At 37.0% G+C, this 20,631-nt stretch overlaps 1 protein-coding gene across 2 annotated transcripts in view; it reads left to right on the top strand.

Moving 5' to 3' along the window:
• Positions 1-20,631, top strand: part of prex1 (phosphatidylinositol-3,4,5-trisphosphate dependent Rac exchange factor 1) — a 236,824-nt gene that overhangs the window by 193,132 nt on the left and 23,061 nt on the right. For both annotated transcript variants that reach the window (XM_003220643.4, XM_062978916.1), the window contains exons 18-26: positions 4,024-4,172; positions 5,281-5,366; positions 8,559-8,695; positions 10,095-10,266; positions 12,477-12,664; positions 13,633-13,794; positions 14,704-14,914; positions 15,371-15,647; positions 17,422-17,625. In XM_003220643.4, coding sequence (XP_003220691.2) covers positions 4,024-4,172; positions 5,281-5,366; positions 8,559-8,695; positions 10,095-10,266; positions 12,477-12,664; positions 13,633-13,794; positions 14,704-14,914; positions 15,371-15,647; positions 17,422-17,625 — 1,586 coding nt within the window. The remainder of the gene's footprint in view (positions 1-4,023; positions 4,173-5,280; positions 5,367-8,558; positions 8,696-10,094; positions 10,267-12,476; positions 12,665-13,632; positions 13,795-14,703; positions 14,915-15,370; positions 15,648-17,421; positions 17,626-20,631) is intronic.

The following is a 20,631-nucleotide window of genomic DNA, read 5'->3' as shown; positions in this document are numbered from 1 at the left end:
TTGGGCATAGAAACTTACTGGGTTAAATATGGCAAATCACACTTTCTTGGCCTCAGAGGAAGGAAGATCACACACTTACATACAACCAATAGATAAATCTTGCCAAGAAAACCCCATGATAGGTTGCAGGCACACAGCAACAACAAATCCACTGCTAGATATGGTGCATGTTTGTGGTTTAACAATCTTTGTGGTTTAACAGTTTTGGAGAGAGAGGGAGGGAGAGCATCAGCAAACCTCCAAGACACATGGGGAGTGTGCCTCTGATTAATACAAGTGTGACCTGGAGGCTTGCTTCTCTGTTATCTTTACAGTTGCTTTAATTTCTCTGTATTCTTTGTCTATTGCAAGAATGGAATTGTGTCTTGATTAGCATTCTTATTTATTTGTTTCTGTGATGCGATTCCTTCTAACAGTTAGCAAGGGCTGGGCAGAGAGTGGTGTCCAGGGACAAGATAACTGGGGAATTCTGGAAGTAGTAGTCCAAAGTAGTAACTTTTCAAAATACAGATTTTGCTAGATTCCCTGTGTTTCTTCTTCAGGCAATTGTTGGCAACTCCAATGTTTTCTGCTTAGATTAAAGAAATATTTTATTAATGTGGACCTCTCGGTAAGCAAGTGCCTTATAGATAATTTCCCTGTCATTTCTTTAGACAAAGGCCTATAGAATATTTTAGGATTTTTTTAAAAAAAGGCTGTTTGTGTTTTGCACACAGTTTCCGAGGAATCCTTTTCTTGACATTCCAAGAAAAATAATAATAATAATAATAATAATTTTATTCTTATATCCCGCCCCATCTCCCCGGAGGGACTCGGGGCGGCTTACATGGGGCCATGCCCAGACACGACAGCACAAATCAGATAAAACATTAAACCGAGCAGTAAAACTTCAACATGATTAAAAACAGTCATAAAAGTCAATATACACAATAATATTAAAATCCCGATTTGAGTCAAAAGATCCAGGCCAAGGTGCAAAGCAATATCAAGTTATCAGGGAGGGATAATTATGCAGCAGGTGTAATACTTAAAGTGCTGAATGAATCCTAAAAACTTGCTTTCACCCATTTGCCCTCTTTTCCTGTTTGACCTCAAAATATTGCTATGGACAGAAACCAAATAAAAATTCCAATGTCCTGGAAGGCTGTCAGCTCATTTCAACAAGATTTGAAACTGGGTAATAATGCCTTTTATAGCATTAATGGGCTCTAATTACAATTTGCTACTATAGTGCTATTCAGCATAATATGGTTCATAGCCAATGCAGCAGCTATAGACCATTTGGAAAAATCTTTAGTATAAATAGCTCATTGTGATATTAAATATGTGGTGATGGAACAAGGATATAAAATTTTAGTTTTGATATTTCTGAACTTTTATCTGAATAAGATCATCTGTACGTATGCTAAACTAAACAAACAAAACCAGAAACACAAACATCCATCATTGTGGACATCCAAATTCTGTTCCATATGTAATAATGGCTTCTGATTTTGTGTAATTGTAGAAATAGATAAAATTGTATGAAGTCATTTACATTGGTCAATTTATTCTAGAGGTCTAACTATTTTGCATTGTTCTAGTTTTGATGACTACAAGGCAGAGCACAACACTAAAACTTAAATCTCAGCTAAGGAGATCTTAGTTTTCTTCTCACATCTAAGCATTCATCTGCCATTACCCCAGATTTTCAAGAATATCCCCATCAGGACTAAGAATTTACAGTAAATTTTAGTGAAAACTTAAATTATCCAGAAATTCTAGTTCGAATTTCCTGAGAAATTTTATACACACAGCCATGACTATAAATAAATCCAAGGAATGATTGTTTCATTCTAATCCTGCTCATGAACTCATTTTAAGAAACAAAAGAACAAATTTGTAAAGCATTCTATCATGTGAGATCTCAGAAGCTGACAGAGACGTTTGAAACCTGCTTTAAAAATCCATTTGGATAAAATCCATGAAGATCGCTCACTTTCTATTTTTGGGTCTCTTCTTCCAAATGTATTCTCTCATGGAGCAAAAATGTATCTTTGGAACTGTATCCAACATGTCTCAGCCAATGCTTTGTTCTCGTCTTCAAGCTCTAAATTTGTTAAAAACAAGTCAATATTTATATAAATACTATTTTCCTTCAAACATTTTACTGATTTAAAAGGTCTGCTGTGACTTGCAGAGTTGCTGAATTAGATCTATGTACCACACTGGTTGCCTTCTAAAACTACACTGTTTACATGTATGTAGAAATTTCCTCCTATAGCATTTTGATGTCTAGAAATTCTTTTATTACTTGACCTCAGTGGCAATGGAAGAGTGTTTCTTGAATCACACTGTACTGTGGTTTAAGAACAGTCAGAACAGCCATACTACATAAAGTACTATCTAATACAGCCTATAGGTTCCATATCAGTGTAAATAATCACCATCTCATCTCACTGTCATTATTGTTGTCGCCATCGTCATCATCATCATCATCAATTCTAACACACCTCCCCCCCACCAAAACAGGACTTAAGCAGTCTAAAAATTAAAATAAGCATAGTACAGCCTCAGTATCCACAGATTTGATACCTAGTTTCAGTTACCCATGCTCCAAAAATTATTTCTCCTTCTGAAGTGTCTGTGAACCTCTCTTAGATCTTCCAGTGTTGTTTTATGGTATTCTTCTGGCCCATGTATAATCAATATAAAAGGTTCACATTATCCATGGCTTCAGGTATCCAATAACATTAAGATAATATTAGAATGAATTTAACTGCCAAAAAAGTAAAAACAATAGTGAAATAAATTTTAAAACAGTGCAATTAAAAGTAGTGCAGCACCACGTAGAGAATCCTTTCTTTGGAAGTTTTTGAAAACATGTTGGAATGAAACAAATCTGTGTATGTCAGTGGGAGAAGAACAAGGAGAAAATCAGTCTAGTCTCTGTAGGAAGGAGCTTCTAGAGCCTAGGGGTAGCCACCAAGGAGAACCTGTCTCTTTTGCCGCAAGTTCTCCATCAACTGCTATACAAATTTACAATATATACAATATAAATTTAGATGTGGCCTACAGTCCCTCACCTCAGATAGCTGGAACATCCAACACTCCCTTGCAAGGAAGATTGATGATGGCAGCAAAAGAGTCTTTGAGAGGTTCTTGATAATCATTCATGGAACTCCAAACTGAAAACCATCTGTCCTGTGCCACATCGTGTCCAAATGATAAAATATGAATTGGTTAAAAACTATTTAAAAGAGGAGAAAATGAGAATTTTAATATGAGATCCAAGTATACAAGACTGGGAATCGAGCCTAACAATAGGAGAATATGAGTGGACTGGGATACCAGAATAAATCTGAGAAGCTATGAAAAAGAGAACTCTAATGACACCATGCAATAGATTTAAGTCTATTTTAGATTTTAAGTTCTTTTTTTCCTTTTTCTCTTTTTCTCTATATCTATATCTATATCTATATATATAATTTTTTTTTTCCTTCTCTCTTTCTATTTAGGCCACAAAGATAGGGAGTACTTTGCTGTTGTCTATCGATTCCATCCTTTCATAGTTAGTTTCCTCTTTATTAGCATTATTAATACTATTACTAATTTTCCTTTCCCTTTCCATCTGTTTCCCATTTTGTTTTCAGTTTTGCATTTTATTTTATTGTTTATTATTTTATTTTATGACTATGTGTGTTTATGACTATGGGCCCAGGCTGTGGCGCAGGCGGGAGAGCAAGCCAGTGCAATTAACTGCAATGAATCACTCTGACCAGGAGGTCATGAGTTCGAGCCCCGCTCGGAGCCTATGTTTGTTTGTCTTTGTTCTGTGTTAAAAGGCATTGAATGTTTGCCTATATGTGTAATGTGATCCGCCCTGAGTCCCCTTCGGGGTGAGAAGGGCGGAATATAAATGCTGTAAATAAATAAATAAATGTCAATATCAGATTGGAAAAGCACTAATAATTTTTATTATTATATTATTTTTAAAAAATAAAGTATCAATAGTGTTCTATATTGTCTAATGTGTCATTTCAGATGGCTGGCTTACAAGTTGGACGGAAAATTTATTCCATGAATGAAGATCTAGTATTCCTGCGTCCATTTCAGGAGGTGGAGACCATCTTAAACCAGTCCTTCTGCTCCAGGAGACCTCTTCGACTTCTTGTGGCAATGAAGTCTAAAGAGTAAGTTCTCTAAAACATATAGCCATGTCTTTTGTTGATATTGCAGGCTTACTCTCAGCAGTTAACATGTAATTATATGCTAAAAGCACCAGATCCTGCCTGGTCTCAGGAGCTCAGCAGAGTTCGTTCTGGCTAGTGCTTGGAAGGGAGGCTATCGGGTGCTGTGGCTATAGTCAGTTGAAAGCCGTGGCTAACCATTTCTGAAAAAATCTCACCAAGAAAACCCTATGATTGGATCACCATAAATTGGAGTCACATGATGAAAAGTTTTGATTGGAATACAAAGCTTAGGTGTTTTACATTCTTATCATCTGGTTCTGCATAATAAAAACTAGATATTAAAAACCAATTCAAGCCCTTCTTTTAACTGTAAAAAGAGATTATTTGGTATTTGTTTAATCAATTGGAAATAATTAATTCACAGCATGCAAATAATTTTGACTTAAGCAAGGTGGGAATTGTACAACTTATTTGTACAGTGGTACAGATTTGGCCCTTTGATGATCTCCATGCAGTTACTGAGCTTCTCAGGAATCCTCTGAACCTCAGTGTGAAATTAGCTGAATCCCCCCACCCCTCTTTCTAGTTTTGAATGCTAGGAGAAGACCTGTGAAAGACTCTGAAACACCAGGCTATTAAACCAGTCAGAAATTGATTGGAAGTGACTTGTGGTTGTCTGGAATATCACTTCCAGTTGCTGCAACCTTTTGAGAGTCTAGCAGGGCTAAAACTGACCTGCAAACTCAACACATGCCCATCTTGAGTTAAGAGAAGCATGCATTTACCACTAATAAAAAAACATTCCAGTGTGACATTTTTGCTGGTGAAAGAAAGGACTAATTGGGTGCCTGCTTCATTACAGGATGTCTTTGGCTTGTTTTCTGGAACTATTTTGATTTTTATCTGTCTGAATTAGAACAGACAGGATACTAGGGGCAATGTTTGTTTGTTTATCTGTTTGACTTTAATCACAGACCTTTCCCAATAGAATCCAAACTCAAGACATTCCTGAGCTGTGGTAATTAGTAACTTACAACCAAATTTTGGCAATTTATCTGTAAAGATCATTTTCTTCCTCGACCATCATTTTTATTTTTATTTTTTGTAGGATCATCAAAATCCCAGACTGCAGTGAAATGTTGTGTTTCCAGATACGAGGAGTTGCACCACCTTATGTTCATGCTGTAGGACGAGGTGAGAAAAGGGGAATGTGACACAGAATGGATGATCTGCATACAGTTTGCCTATGCTGATGGATGAGCTATATTTCTGCAAAACAGGAACAACAATGGGGTGGGGGGATGTGGCCCTCCAGATGTTTATAGTACTGTTTCCAAAGGCTGCAAAGCTATTTTGGTTTGTGAGGTACAGAATCCCATAAATTCCAGTCTATGCCAGTTTTTTTTTAAAGCAAAAGCATTGATAACAAATTGAGTAGGATTTATAAGTAGCTAACGCACAGTACTTGCAGCATGTATTTTCTACCTTCCTTTAAAAAGCCCTCCCCTCTACTTCTTCCTCCATCATTCTTTGCTGATGATTTTGCAACTTTACATAATGCTAAAATTGAAACTATCAGTTCTGATCATACTGTTTCTTAGGCTTTTTCGTTAGTAGTATATTAGATGTCTGTTAATACATTTTGTACTTCTTGCCTGTTTTATTAGATAAACACTCAAGAAAGGCGATGCCTTCAAATCCTTTTGCCTGCTCTCTTGATCCTGCTCTTTTTCACTTCTTAATTACTGTTGTCTCTGCCATTTTCCCTTCTCTTCTCCATATTAAGAATCTGTCCCTTTCTACTGGCTCATTTCTTTCTGAGTGTAAACATGCTACTGTTTCTCCGATTCTTAAGACACATTCACTTGGCCCACCTTCTCTTTCTAATTATGTATTACCCTGTTTTATTGCTTTTTCTCTTGGACTTTTTGGAACATGCTGTTTAGGTATGTTGCCTCGACTTCACTTTCTAGTATTTCTGTAATGTATCTTTTTCAATCTGGATTTCACCCTTTGCACTCTATGGAGACAGCTCTTATAAAGATCCGAGACTATTGTTCTTTCAGGTCATGTCAAAATGCCTATATCCAGTCCTTATTCTCCTTGATCACTGTGCAGCCTTTGACACAGTTGATCATGCTCTTTCGTTGGATTCACTTCATGACCTAAGGTTTCCTGATTCAGTCCTCAGATAGTTTACATTTTACCTCTCAGGTTAGTCATTTAATGTGGTAGCTAGAGGTCATGTATCTTTTTTCCCATTTCAGTTAGGGTTCCCCAGGGTAAAGTTTGGGTCCTTCATTTTTCTCTCTATATACACTGTCTAAGTTTGTATGATTTTTCATATCTTCTGCTGGTGATACTCAGCTATATTGCTTTACTCCAGAACATTCTTCTGACATTTAACATCACATTACAGCATATTTTTCAACTGTCCATAGGGATGCATCATCGTCACCTAAAACTTAACATGGGGAAGACAGAATTACTTCCTCTTTACAATCTTCTTACAATATACATTCTCTTTCACAGTTTTTTAATCGTGTCAGAAGCGACTTGAGAACATACTGTAAGTCGCTTCTGGTGTGAGAGAATTGGCTGTCTACAGAGACATTGCCCAGGGGATGCCCGGGTGTGTTACTGGGAAGCTTCTCTCATGTCCCCGCAAGCTAGAGCTGACAAATGGAAACTCACCCCTTCTCGTTAATAATGTTATTATTCTTGGCCTTATTTTTTTTACTCTTCTTTGTCTTTTGTTTCTCATTTTATGGCTGAAACAAAGTAATGTCAGGTTTTTTTTAATAACTGTGCCAAAATCAAGCTTTTTCTTTCTCTTTCCTCTGCTAACACTTTGGTCATTTTCTGGTTACCCCACTTCTGATAAATCTTCATTGGTTACTCCTTCCTTCCAGGATATAGTGCAAGTGTCGTGTTTTAACCTTCAAAATTTCTACATAACTAGCTCCCCACATCTTTCAGTCTTTATTTCTTTTTACACCCTGCTCAAGGCTGCTAAACTCTTAGGCTTTTTATCCAACCAAGGGTTTTTTCTTACTTGTCTCAGTTTCATCGTCTTTCACTTTCTGATTCATACTCCTAGAATTGCTACTTGAACATTTGTGAACTGCTCTTTCCCTTATTATTTTTAAATCTCAATTTAAAATGTTCTTGCTTTCCAAAGCTTTTGAAATTTAAGTTTAATATTGCTTTATACTTTTGTATATTTTGACTCTCTCTCTTTCTCTCTCTTTCTCTCTCTTTCTCTCTCTATATATATCACAATTTTCTTTATATTGTGCTTTTTGTATTCTACCTAGATAAGTGTTTTTAATAATAATAATAATAATAATAATAATAATAATAATAATAATAATAATAAAAAGGTAAAAAGGTAAAGGTTTCCCCTGACATTAAGTCCAGTCATGTCTGACTCTGGGGGTTGGTGCTCATCTCCATTTCTAAGCCGAAGAGCCGGTGTTGTCCATAGACACCTCCAATGTCATGTGGCCGGCATGACTGCATGGAGCGCCATTACCTTCCAACCGGAGTGGTACCTATTGATCTACTCACAGTGGCATGTTTTCGAACTGCTAGGTTGGCAGGAGCTGGAGCTAACAGCGGGCGCTCATTCCGCTCCTGGGATTTGAACCTGGGACCTTTTGGTCCTCAAGTTCAGCAGCTCAGCACTTTAACACACTGTGCCACCTGGGCTCCTCAATAACAACAACAACAACAACAACAACTTTATTTTTATGCCCCGCCTTCATCTCCCCGAAGGGACTCGGGGTGGCTTACACGGGGCCAAGCCCAAGTAGCTACAGTCATTGTAATAAGACACATCAGAGTAAAAACAGATCAATAAAACATAGTAAAAACACAGCAAAAATAAACATGAATTGGATAAAAACATGAAGGTGCATAAAAATGACTGGGCCATAAAGTGCATACAGTAACCCGAGACTGTTATCATTGGTAGGGGGCTAGGGATGACGTAAACACGGGAACTATTTCTGACTGAAGGAGTAGAATAAAGTGCAACAGATATATTAATGATCACCAGGATGAGCCCTAACATAAGGGTGAAGATCATTTTTACATAGTTTTATATTGTATTTCATGTTTTTGTTTTTCTTTCCTTGCCTCTGTATGTGTGTACATATATTTTATATCATAAATCTTTGGCAGGACCACATTTTTGACTGTTTTACTCGTAAAGCACCATGTATGTATACGGTGCTATATAAATAAACAACAGCAATATTTCTCACTTGATATTGTTGCCTAATGGTAGGGCCAGCTCTGCACCCACTACTCCTGTGTTCAAAATCTTGTTTCCCTTACCAGATTGTCGTATATTCTTAAGTCCTTTCTTGTCCATTTGTTAAGGCTCAGAAGCAGCAGCTGTGGGGCTTCATCCAGGACAGTGTGTTCTGAAAGTGAATGGGAATAATATGATGAATGAAAATTACACTGAGGTTCTGGAGCATTTTACATCATATAGGAACAGACGACAGGAATTTCTGGTGAGCTAATGGGTGTGTAAAGCTGATGAGGGAGTTGGGTGTTTTCTTACAGTGACTGGGAGACATGGCGGGGGAGACCGAAAATATTTCATGCTGTTTTGAAACTAGGCTTCTGAATAAATCTGCTTTGAATTAATCCTGTCATGATCCAGGGAGGGTACTTAGTATTCATATAAAGTAGAACAGCGTGAATTCCTGTCAGTGACAAGTAGTCCTATTCATACAGCAACAGATTGCTTTCCCCTTAGTTACTAGAAACAGCCCAAGTGATAAACAATAGAATTTGCTTTTTAGACACTGTCTTTTATAAATTCAATAGAATATTATTGTTTTGTTGTTTGAAAGGCAAAGCTTGGCTATACACGTATCCATTAGATCTTGGCTTGACTTTGAAAACTGCTGTTCTCTGCAGTGGAGTGCAATTTATATTTCTTACTTATTGATTCCTCTCACTACACCCTTAAACTAAATTATGTTATAGGTGGCTGATTCTGAAATGTTTTAACTAAGGGACTCCACTAATAAAATTTAATTTCTGGTCTTTTATAGCTTTTATATATATAAAATCATGTGCCACCTGCAGTATATCTTTTCACAGAGAGCCAAAGATGATCTGTAAGATTTGACATGTCTGCCGTTTGTAATTTAAGTAGCAGCCATAGGGCAGAGTGTTGAGAGGTTGGGATTATGGTATTCAGGGAGAGATATTTAATCTTTTCCTGAAACTCACATTCATTTCTATTGGTGCTATTGGTACCATTGGCCAGGATAATTAACGTCTTGAAATAAAATGGTTTTAATAGGATCACAGCCTAAAAAGAAAGGCTAACTCAACTGCTTCATGCATAATCATTCCACATTTGATGATCCTGCCCACTATTTAAGAAAATAACACTACTTTGGTCGCAAGACCTTTCTTTCATTCACTTACATGTATTCATTGTCAGCATGCAAGGTTATGAGCTTGGGACCCTCAATATATAGGATGTTGCTTTAAATATTCTGCTGAAGTAGGAGATGAAGTAGCTAGACCTCTTACAAAGTCCATCTTGAACAGAGAACAGAGCCACAGAATCAGAATAGCTGTAGATAATGAATGTGGATTGCTCAGAAAAGAGGATTAGAGAATCAAAGGCAACAGTAACACAGAAACATATGCATGGCTGCAGTTATACATTCTTCGGATTGGTTTCTGTAAGGCAACTTTTTTCAATCTAGATCCTCCAGGTTGGTTGAGTTATGACAATGGCAAATGACCATGCTCTTTGGGGCTGATAGGTATAGTTGACAAATCTATCTGGATGACCAACCGGATCATTCTTTCAGTGGACCTTGCTAAAGCCAGTGCACAGGGTACCTCAATGAGTGTGACTCCCTAACATTCCTATTTTCTTGAAAGGGTTTCTACCAGTGGGTTTACCGGACCTTTGAAGATGCTGAAGAGGACAGAGCTCAGCAGGCAGCTTCAAACTCATACCTGAATGGAAGTCATTCTGAGTCTTGTAAAGGAGAGCTTTCAATTGAAGAAAATGCTGATCTTGATCCTTTTAATGATAGCCAACAAGAAGAAGGTAAGAGGAAACCCCAAATCATTGCAACTGATTTGGTAGGTATGATTACTTGGCCCAGGGGAGGTTGGCTGATGGTGCAGGCTTTAAAAAAAGTTTGCTATGCATTTTGTACACATTTTTATTCCAGTTTCTCATAATTAACAAATTTTAACAAAATTTAGCACAGCACAAGCAATTTTGAATCATTTTTCCTAATATAACATGTAATTGTGTGTTACTTTCACTAAAATATGTATGTTCTGCACATTTCCCAGGACACTTACTTTTGTACATTTTTCATTGTATTGGCAAACTGCCTTACAAAATTCAGAAAAGTGCAAATATTGAAGTACTGCTTTTCAGGCTGTATGTTTGTTCGGAAAATGCTAACAGATTTCTCCCCATCCTTAGACAATAATAATATATTTATATCTATCTGTAATACATTATTATATATTTTTATCTATAGCTGAATCATTTGATGCTTCAGAACAGGCGCTGTGGAGATATATTGGACCTTTCTCCAGCCAGTGCATTTGTGGTCTGTTTTTTTTAAATGAAGTAATGTGTGTGACACTGGTGGGGAAGTCTACAAGGAATGACACATGTGAAGTTTTTCCCTGTTCTGCAGCTCCTTCATAACTCAAGAGCACTTTTGATGCCTCTCATGCTACTGTAGGATATGCAGAATTATTCTCCAGAAAAGTGTGTGTTTGGATTAGCCTTAGTCATGTGGTGCAGAAACGTCACCCGGCCTGCGGCTGGGATAGTACAGGATAATTGACTTGGCAGCTGCAGATTCACATCATAAACCAACATAATTGCAGAGCGTCTTAGCTTGTGGTCAGCATATATCATGCTGGGCAATCTTTTTTTTCTTTGCTAAATTGTGCCACGTAGGATGCCAACTCAGTCAGCTGTGGCATGAGAAGGAATAGGCCAAAATGACAAAGGAGGAAGTTATGCATATAGTATATAGGTCCGATTTCACATTTCACATATGTGAGCTCACTCTAAAAGGAATTGTGTTATACAGCAAACATGCATTCAAAACCTTTTAAAAATTGGAATTTACCAAAGATTTACCTATTATTCTTTTCTATAATAACACCATCCAAAGATTGGCCCATAGATTTAAATCAATATGGGGTAAGCAGATGAGAAATAAAAGAGAGAGATAAGAAGAGAGTGTTATTAGGCAAAAAGTTTTAAATTACATCCCTAACCATTCTGGTAACTGGTGAGTTTAACACATCTTCATGTCTTAGCCTAATTTCCTTCACAGAATAATTCTGAAGATATAATTGAGATATAGGATGCATACTGCATTTTGGAGTTGGGACTTTTAAATGCAGAGTAGAGAAATCACGTTGTGATATCCACTCAGACATTCAGGTGATTGGCTTATAATCTCAGTTTCTTAAAACTAATTTCCATTACAGATTTATTGTAAAAATAACATTGAGTGGCGTTGAGCTCCTTAAAGGAATGGTGGAATACAAATTTAAATTGAAGTTATATGCTTTAAATTTGATACCAAGAGTTTGCAAGATAGGATACTAAGTGATTGGGGGCTATTCCCTCATGCCTTGTATTGCCCATAACATTCTTTTGCAGAACATTTCAGGTTTTTAAAAAATTGCTTTGATGTTTTCTAGCTGTAGGAAGTACTACTGTCAGGATTTCAAGCAATTTTGTTGACTGAGCAGAAGGGAAGAGGGCTTTTAAAGTTCATCCATCATATTCACATTTTAAAACCTCATGAATATTCATGTTTCCATTCTGTCATAAATTGGCTAGTTTTTCCTTTAAATTCTTTCTTGCGTTTTCTGACACAAACAGCAATTTTCTGGAACACACATATTCCTAGGGGTTCAGACTATTTTTGGAATGGGAAGTAAATTGTTCATATTGTGGTGTCAGCCTGTTCGAATATCAGTTTGTTTGAGCACTGTGTACATTAAATATACCCTTGAGAATATTCTTTATGAAGCTCAGAAATGCAGAGAGGACACCAGGATATTTAAATCAGTGACAGATGGAAGATAATTAACCTTCTACTGATATTTGATGCAGCTAGTTCCAGACCTCCTCCATTTACAAATACAAGCTCTTTTTGTATTGCTCCAAAGGTTCTGAGAATTAATGAGTTTACACTCTTAATACAAACTATGACCATTTCCCTTGTTTCTGGCTCTGTACTCTTACCATGATTAAACTTTTCTTTTCAGATTTGACCCTTCAGACCTTCAGCTCTCCTCTGATAATCAAAGAAGACACTCCTCTTATCAGCTTAACAGTGGACAATGTCCACCTGGAACATGGTGTTGTATATGAATACGTCAGCACTGCTGGGATCAAGTCCTTCGTTCTGGAGAAGATCATTGAGCCAAAGGGATGCTTCAATGTCACAGCAAAGGTTTATACTTTTCTACAATATATTGATCCTTATTTCATTTTCTCTCTCATCTCTCAAGGCTTATGACAGATAATATTTTTAAATGGAACAACACATTTTAATAAGAACATGTTAGGACACTAATGTCATTAAAAGACCCCTCTGCTGGTATGTTGGCAACATAATGCTTGCTTGCGATCTGCAATTGCTCTTACTAGGTATTATATTGTTTTAAAATGTTGGAATTTTAAACATGTTTGTTAATTGCTGTTATATCAGTTTCTTGTATTTTGTATTATGTAAATGTATTGATTGTGTAATGTGTAAACCGCTCTGAGTCCTTATCGGAGATAGAGTGGTATATAAATAAAGTTTTGTTGTTGTTGTTTTTGTTATTGTAAGATTTGCAGGAGTTACTGGAAGAAAAGGAACATTCCAAACCTGAAGAGTGACCACTGAGAATGGACTTGAGGAAGGCCAATCTAATACACAGCTATTTCACATATCTGATTTGGTTGAATTATGCTTGCTTTTGACTGCATCCTCTTGCTTTATACTAGAACAGTGCTTTCCCACCTTTGGTCCTCCAGGTGTTTTAGACTTCAGCTCCCACAATTTCTAACAGCTGATAAGCTGGCTGGAAGTTTTGGGAGTTGAAGTCCAAAACAACTGAAGAACCAGAGGTTGGGAACCACTGTACTAGAATCTCTGCAGTCGTCCAGAGCAACTCTATGGTCAACATCTGCCAGAGGCTGAAAGTAGAGTTATACTGGAAGACTTAGAAAGAACACTTCTCTACAAATCTCTAGGTCCTCCAAAGTGCCTCTGGTCAACTTCTGTTGGAGTGTAGATGCACCCTAAGAAGCATAAACATGTTCACTTCATAGAACATGTACAGTTCTCTTGTTTTTGCCTTTGAAGTTTGATTTGTCTTGCTTCATGTTCACTAGGTTCATGTCAAGCATAATTATTGATTTTTCCTTCTTTAGATTTTAGAGGCTTTTGCTACAGATGATAGCTACTTTGTGAAGAACTGCAGGAGGCTCATGTCCCTGAGCAATGCTGTGGTGAACATGCCACAATATGAGTTTCGGCAGATTTGTGATACAAAACTTGAAAGCATTAGCAGAAGAGTTGCCTGCTATCAAGAGGTAAGATAACTTTTCTGATAATTTGTTGTCTTGCTAGTCTACAGCAATAATTACCTATAGAATGCTTTTCAATTTTCATTAAGGGGGAAGATAGAGGATTTTGTGCATGACATTATGTTCATGAAGATCATAAATACCTGATTGTGAAACCATGGCTAGCCCTACTATTTAACTAAGTAAGGCAACATGGTCATGCAGTAAATGTTGGGCTTCATGAAAAGATAGAATATTAATTAATGCTGTATTTTAGTGCTAGAGCCAAAGAAAAATATTTTCCTCCCTTTAGTCAAGGTCTTCTCTTTAGCATTGGTTGATGGGTATGAGCAGTAGGGACAAAAAGAATCATCAGGGACCTTGCATACTCTAGAGATGTAATTATTTGCCAAATTTCATTTTGAAGGAAGCAGTAAGTAATTTTAGCAATTTTTCCCCATTGTGAGAAAGTCTTCCACAGCCACACCATTTTCAAAGCCGATTAACAATACTTTCCCCAAGATTCACTTGAGTTTATTTTGAAAATGTTGTTTCCTGTGTAGATAATTTTGTTTTCTATACAAATCAATGCATACAATTTTTGAAAAACAAAATGATTCCCTCATTGTAGCATTTTTTGAGTACTAAACAGCTATTTTCTGTACTGGAAATGATATTTCTGCAGATAAATATTATTTTCTCTGTAGGAAAAGCTTTGTCTACACTGTGTCTTATGTCATTTTTAGTTTCTCTTAGTCTCTGTGAGAATCTTGATTTCTTTGACAAACCACACATGAATGTGAAGAAATAGCAATTTTGTGAAAAATTGGAAATAGAACTTTGTTTTTCCATCTCTGGAGCTGCTGGTAGAAAAAAAAGATTGGGCTTCAAGACCAGACTATTTATGTGTTTGTATAAATGTTTTTCATTCTCCAGTTCGTAGATGAGTTGAAAACAAAGGTGAGCCCATCCTTCAAACGAGCTACACCAGATCTTCACTCCCTGAATAGCATGGATTTCTGCCCCACCAACTGCCACATTAACCTCATGGAAGTGTCATATCCAAAAAACACTACCTCAATGGGAAGGTCATTTAGTATTCGCATTGGACGGAAGCCTTCAATTATTGGACTTGATCCAGAACAAGGTACTAACGAGCTCTCGGAGCTGTAATGTCCCCTTTGGTGTATAATATAGATCGAAACCAAATTCGAGAGGGCCAGACAAGGTTTCACACTTTCAATTTGAATCAGCTATTCCCACTTCATTTATTTTTGAGTAAAGTTTTTCCATAGTCTAGAAAATAAATGAAGTACTTTTGACATACTCCATCAAATAAACAAATGCACGTAATCCTTATCACAATAAGGATTTGTACTTGGTGGAAGAGGATGATCACCCTTGAGAGAAGGAGTGTACCATTCTTGGGTCAAGAGTATTCAATTTTATTTTGTGTTATAATTGAAGTGGTTAATTTTACAATAAATAATTGTTTCCAGCTATATTTACAAAGCAGTTCAATAAATAACATGCAATAATATTCAAAAGACCCTTCTTTTAAAAATTGTACTTTTAGAAATGAGCATTTGTTGATGTTCAACAGGAACCTTGAATCCAGTCTCATACACTCAGCATTGCATTACAACCATGGCCGCACCTTCATGGAGATGTTTGGTTCCAGAAAATGAGGATCTCAGCCTGCATGGACAATATGATGGTTTCTATGGCCAAGAGAATGGGGGAGCAGCTCCAGAGGAAAGGGGGCTTGCCTTTTTGTTGAAACAAGAAGATCGGGAGATACAAGACTCCTACTTGCAACTCTTCAACAAATTAGAAGTAGCAGTTAAAGAAATGAAGCAATACGTCTTTCAAATCAATAAGTGAGTTGATGTGTCTTTTGCATAGAACTGAATGGGAACGTTTGGCTTGGAAGATCCGCGTTCAGATTGTGCCATAAGTGAAATATTCCCTGGGTTTTAATTGACAAGAAGGGAAAGGTAGAATATGGAATCTTTTCTGGTTTCTTACCTCAAACGTTTCTAAACTATTTTATTTTTCATTGACATTAACCATGGCTTATATCAACCAGATTTTCTTTTCTTTTCTGGAGCAGTAGTTAGGCAAGTTCCTACCATCCTGATCATAGTCCCTGCTTGCTAGGAGGAAGAGGAGGAGGATCTTTACTTATACTTGCCTGCCACACCCCATCAGAATGCAAAGTAATTTATAGCTATGGGAAGTGTAATGCAACAAGTTTAGGAACTCCAGTTTAGGCATCACTAATTGGAAACCAGACTGAAACCTTCAATCTCTAGCTACTATGAACCCAGTTAAGATGTCAACATCTATACATTGATCTTGCAGCAGAAAGTGATGTTAAAGGGCAGAGGAATTGGCAGGAGGTTAGCACCTGTTTTTGCATCTCATTATCAGATTTCAGTTTAATTGTTTGACTTGCTTTTCTTTCGCATTTAAGTCATTTGGAAACAACTGTGGATGAATATGTTTCAAGTAACCTTCTCCACACTGCTATGAAATACTGTCTCAGAATGAACTGGGCTTTTAACTCCTTTGCTTGAATCAGTTGGTGAAGTCACCAGGTTGAAGCACAAAAATTATCTTGATTACAGGTTGTCAAACTCAGTGCATCTGAGAAAATTAGTACGAGTTTGTGCTGAATGAGATACCATTGAAGAATGATAGTAAAAAGCAGTGAAAGGCCCCCCCACTGTTAGACAGTGATAGATACATTTGTAATCCCGATTTCATACCTTTTTAAATGTTCAGCTGTTACATTTTACTTTACTCTATAGGAAAATAGAGCTGTGCTTGTATAATGTATTACAGTGAATAGTTTTGATTTGAATTTCCTTACTGTGTTTTCTCCTGGGAAATATCTAGAATCCTGTTGTTGTTGCTACTCTACTGAAATGAAGTATATGTTTGGTTCACTCCTTTTTGTCCCTCAAACTTTGTTGCAAGAAGAGTTTTATTAGGTACTTTAGCCCCCTTTTCATTGCCATAGTTTTTTTCCCTCTTAACATAAAAACTGACTACATTTTCAATATATATATATCTTAAAGTAATAAATGAGAGTTATTATTTAATCCATAATATCATCCTGACTATGTCCTTACATTCTGATTTATATCCTTGTGCAATGTTTGAAATCTGTTAGAGATGCACTCTAAATGATGTATCTATGGAATAATAGTCAGTTGAAGTGCCCACCATTCCTAATTATATTATTTCCCATTAGAGACTAATCTGTATATCCACAGTACCATTTCTACCCTATCCTTTTAGTACAGAATATCCAAGGTAGCAAAGAATAAACATTTAACATAGTAAGAATAAAAATAAAACAGCATCATTTAACAATAAAATAGAGCTAAAACATCATTCATTGAATCCCTTTGGGATTAAAATTGTTAAATTAATAACTAAAAATAAGTGAGTAGTCATCCAGCTAAATGTTCCTAGGAAGCTAGTTCTACAACCAGGGTCTCACCATAAAATCGGTCCTATCTACTCTGAAGGAATGGGTATGGTGTATGGTCTCTAATAAAAATCTGTGTTTGCAGCAGAGATGTTCTTTTAATTTCTGGAGCCTTTTGTGGATTTTTCTCGCTAAAGTACCTTGTATATCCACAGGCTTTTATCAACCATTACTGAACCTACAGGAGCGGAATTAGGTGAGCCTCGCTCTACAGAAGGCGTACCCCCCACATCCTTGGTCACAGAAGACAATGATATTGACAAAGCGGAGCATGGCATGAAGAAGGTTTGTTTCAAAGTATCTGAGGAGGACCAAGAAGATTCGGGACATGATACAATGAGTTACAGAGATTCCTACAGGTGAGCTTAGGAAAGGATGCTGTTTTAAAGCCCTTTTTTGGATATTGGGAAGAAAAGGGTCAATATTCACATGTGATCAAATAAGTAACCAATTGGGATGTTAAAACATATGAAGTCAGCATGAGCATTCTCTTCAGGTTCATCATTTCCCCTATTTGGGAAGTTGAACGGTTACATACCTATCAAAAGTAGACAAAATTAAAGTAAGAGACAGGTTTCTACATGCTCAAGAAAATTGTTAGTTATTTTAACGTGTACATAAAATGTGTTTTTCATAATGAAAAATGGCAAAAAAAGAGCTTGTGATCTTATAGAATGCTGATGACGGATGAACTCTACAAAACTGATTTCTCATTGTGTAATGGGAACTCAACTCTGTTTAATTAGGGAATTCTTTAGTTGTTGTTAGTAAAGGTAAAGTTTTTCCCCTGACTTTAAGTTTAGTTGTGTCCAACTCTGGGGATTGGTGCTCAGCGCCATTTCTAAGCCGAAGAGCTGACGTTATCCGTAGACACCTCCAAGGTCATGTGGCCAGCATGACTGCATGGAGCACCGTTACCTTCCTGCTGAAGTGGTACCTATTGGTCTAGTCACATTTGCATGTTTTCAAACCGCTAGGTTGGCAGAAGCTGGGGATAACAGTGGGAGCTCACCCCACTTCTTGAATTCAAACCACCAACCTTTTGGTCAGCAAATTCAGCAGCTCAGTGGTTTAATCTGCTGCGCCACCAGGGGTTCCTGTTGTGGTTACTTTCTTTATAAATTGGAGCACACTGTTCAATTGTATTGTGGACTGCTAGTGATCCAGTGAGCTTGATGTTTAGAAAAAAACCCCTCATAGAGACTCAGAGCTTTGTGTCTTTCTTACTATGCTCTACTCCAGTGGTTCCCAGCCTGGGGTCCCCAGATGTTTTTAGGCTACAACTCCTAGAAATCCCAGCCAGATTACCAGCTATTAGGATTTCTGGGAGTTGAAGGCCAAAACCATCTGGGGCCCCCAAATTGAGAACCACTGCTCACCTCCCTTCTCTATAGGTATTTATATGTACATTTTAGAGAGAGAGAACTCTCTCTCTATATATATGTACATATGATTAGGTTCTATGATTCCAAGCTGTCATGTGTTTCTTATCCATAGGATCAATTTTCTCCCTCTACTATCACATTCCTATCCACTGTGGGTGTTAATAGGCCCCAGAAAATATAATGTAATATTAATTATCGCACATACCTATGATGTGCTTTTCTTTGAGCATAGAGTAGTCCCTAATTTTATATAACTATATCCAAAAATATAGTCAAAAGCTTCTTGTTCTTTAGATTAATTAGTTATATCCATATCACTATTTAGTACTATGGTCTCACTATCACTGCCACCACCACAGAATAATTTGATTGTCTGTTCTTTTTGTTTAAATATAGGATAACCTAATCAAAATATCCTAATATGTCCCAGATAAAGGAAATTCTTTGTCCAGACAAACTTAGTTGGGTTTTTCTAGTCTTGTTCTTCCATAACGGGTTAAAAATCCAAATGTTCTTAAAGTTTGGTAATTGTTAGATGGGGATGTTGCCCTAAGAAATGTTGGATGCTTGCAATTAACTGATGAAAAAATTATCCCTCCTAATGATGTTTAGCAGTGGAGCTCAGAAATTTTACTTTTTCTGTACTGCTATATTCAGAAGCCCACAGATAGTCACTAGCCATTCCGGTTAGTAGGATCATGATTATTATAATGCGAAAAGTAACTTTTCCAAGGTCTGCTTAGGGCCTGACTCCCTTTCCAGCTGTACAGTAGCAATTGGCAGTCGGACAGTTGTGTCGTTAAACCAAGCCCTAATCATTGCTTGCATGGTATGAATTTAAGTGTATCCAGTCCATAGTTCACAACAATTTGTCATGGTTCACATGTCTGTCACAGGATCAGCTTACAGCAGGGTCTCAGTGATCAGGCAGGTCAGGTGAGGTCAGAAGGGAGAATTTCCCCCTTTATCCAATGAAGCAGCTGGAAAGAGAGGATCTTTTGTGGGGGTTTTCAGAAGCACACGCTGGTTAATTTGAGACTGGCTCAGCAGCTGTTGTTTGCAGAACTGATAATTTGTTGTCTTATGTGCACAAACAACTCATCCACAGAAAACACAGATAAATCGGACTTTAGAGTAAACACTATGCTGATGGTAGGATCTTTGCTTGATTCACATCAACAGGCACCAGTAGTCTGAGGCATTTGGAAATAGACAAAACTAGCCACAGCCCCTGTGTTTGGGAAATCTCGTAACCAGGAATTACAGAAATGCTTCTTTGGACTTTGTGGTTGTATGTTTTATGTGGAACAATTTCTGGGATGTGCAATGTGTGACAGAGTTAGAAGAGAAGAGGATATACTGTTTTGGAAAGCACTAGCAACCAGCCAACATTTTCTTAGCTAACCAGTACCAAGGCCTGCAAAAAGGACTTAACAGGGATGGAACACTTCTTTTTAGAGGGTAAATAGTAATGGGTGAAAGAAGGCTTAGTCCAGGGGTCCCCAAACTAAGGCCCGGGGGCCGGATGCGGCCCTCCGAGGTCATTTACCTGGCCCCCGCCCTCAGTTTTATAATATAATATATTGTATATACATATAATATTGATAATAATATTATAATGTAATACAATATAACACTAATAATAATACCATATAATAATATTAATTATATATTCTATATTACATATAATATTACTAATAATATTACAGTATAGTGGTATAGTTCAATATAGTAATATATAATGCTAATATTGTGCTATGCTAATAATGTAATATATTGTATGTACATATAATTTGTAAGCCACTCTGAGTCCCCTTTGGGGTGAGAAGGGTGTGATAAATAAATGCAGTAAATAAATAAATAAATTTTAGACTTAGGCTTGCCCAAAGTCTGAAATGACTTGAAGGCACACAACAACAACAACAAGAAAAACAACCCTAATTAACTTGACTATCTCATTGGCCAGAAGCAGGACCACAC

Source organism: Anolis carolinensis, chromosome 4 (genome assembly GCF_035594765.1).
Source record: "Anolis carolinensis isolate JA03-04 chromosome 4, rAnoCar3.1.pri, whole genome shotgun sequence".
Taxonomy (NCBI): domain Eukaryota; kingdom Metazoa; phylum Chordata; class Lepidosauria; order Squamata; family Dactyloidae; genus Anolis; species Anolis carolinensis.
This window is presented reverse-complemented; position numbering and strand designations above follow the sequence as displayed.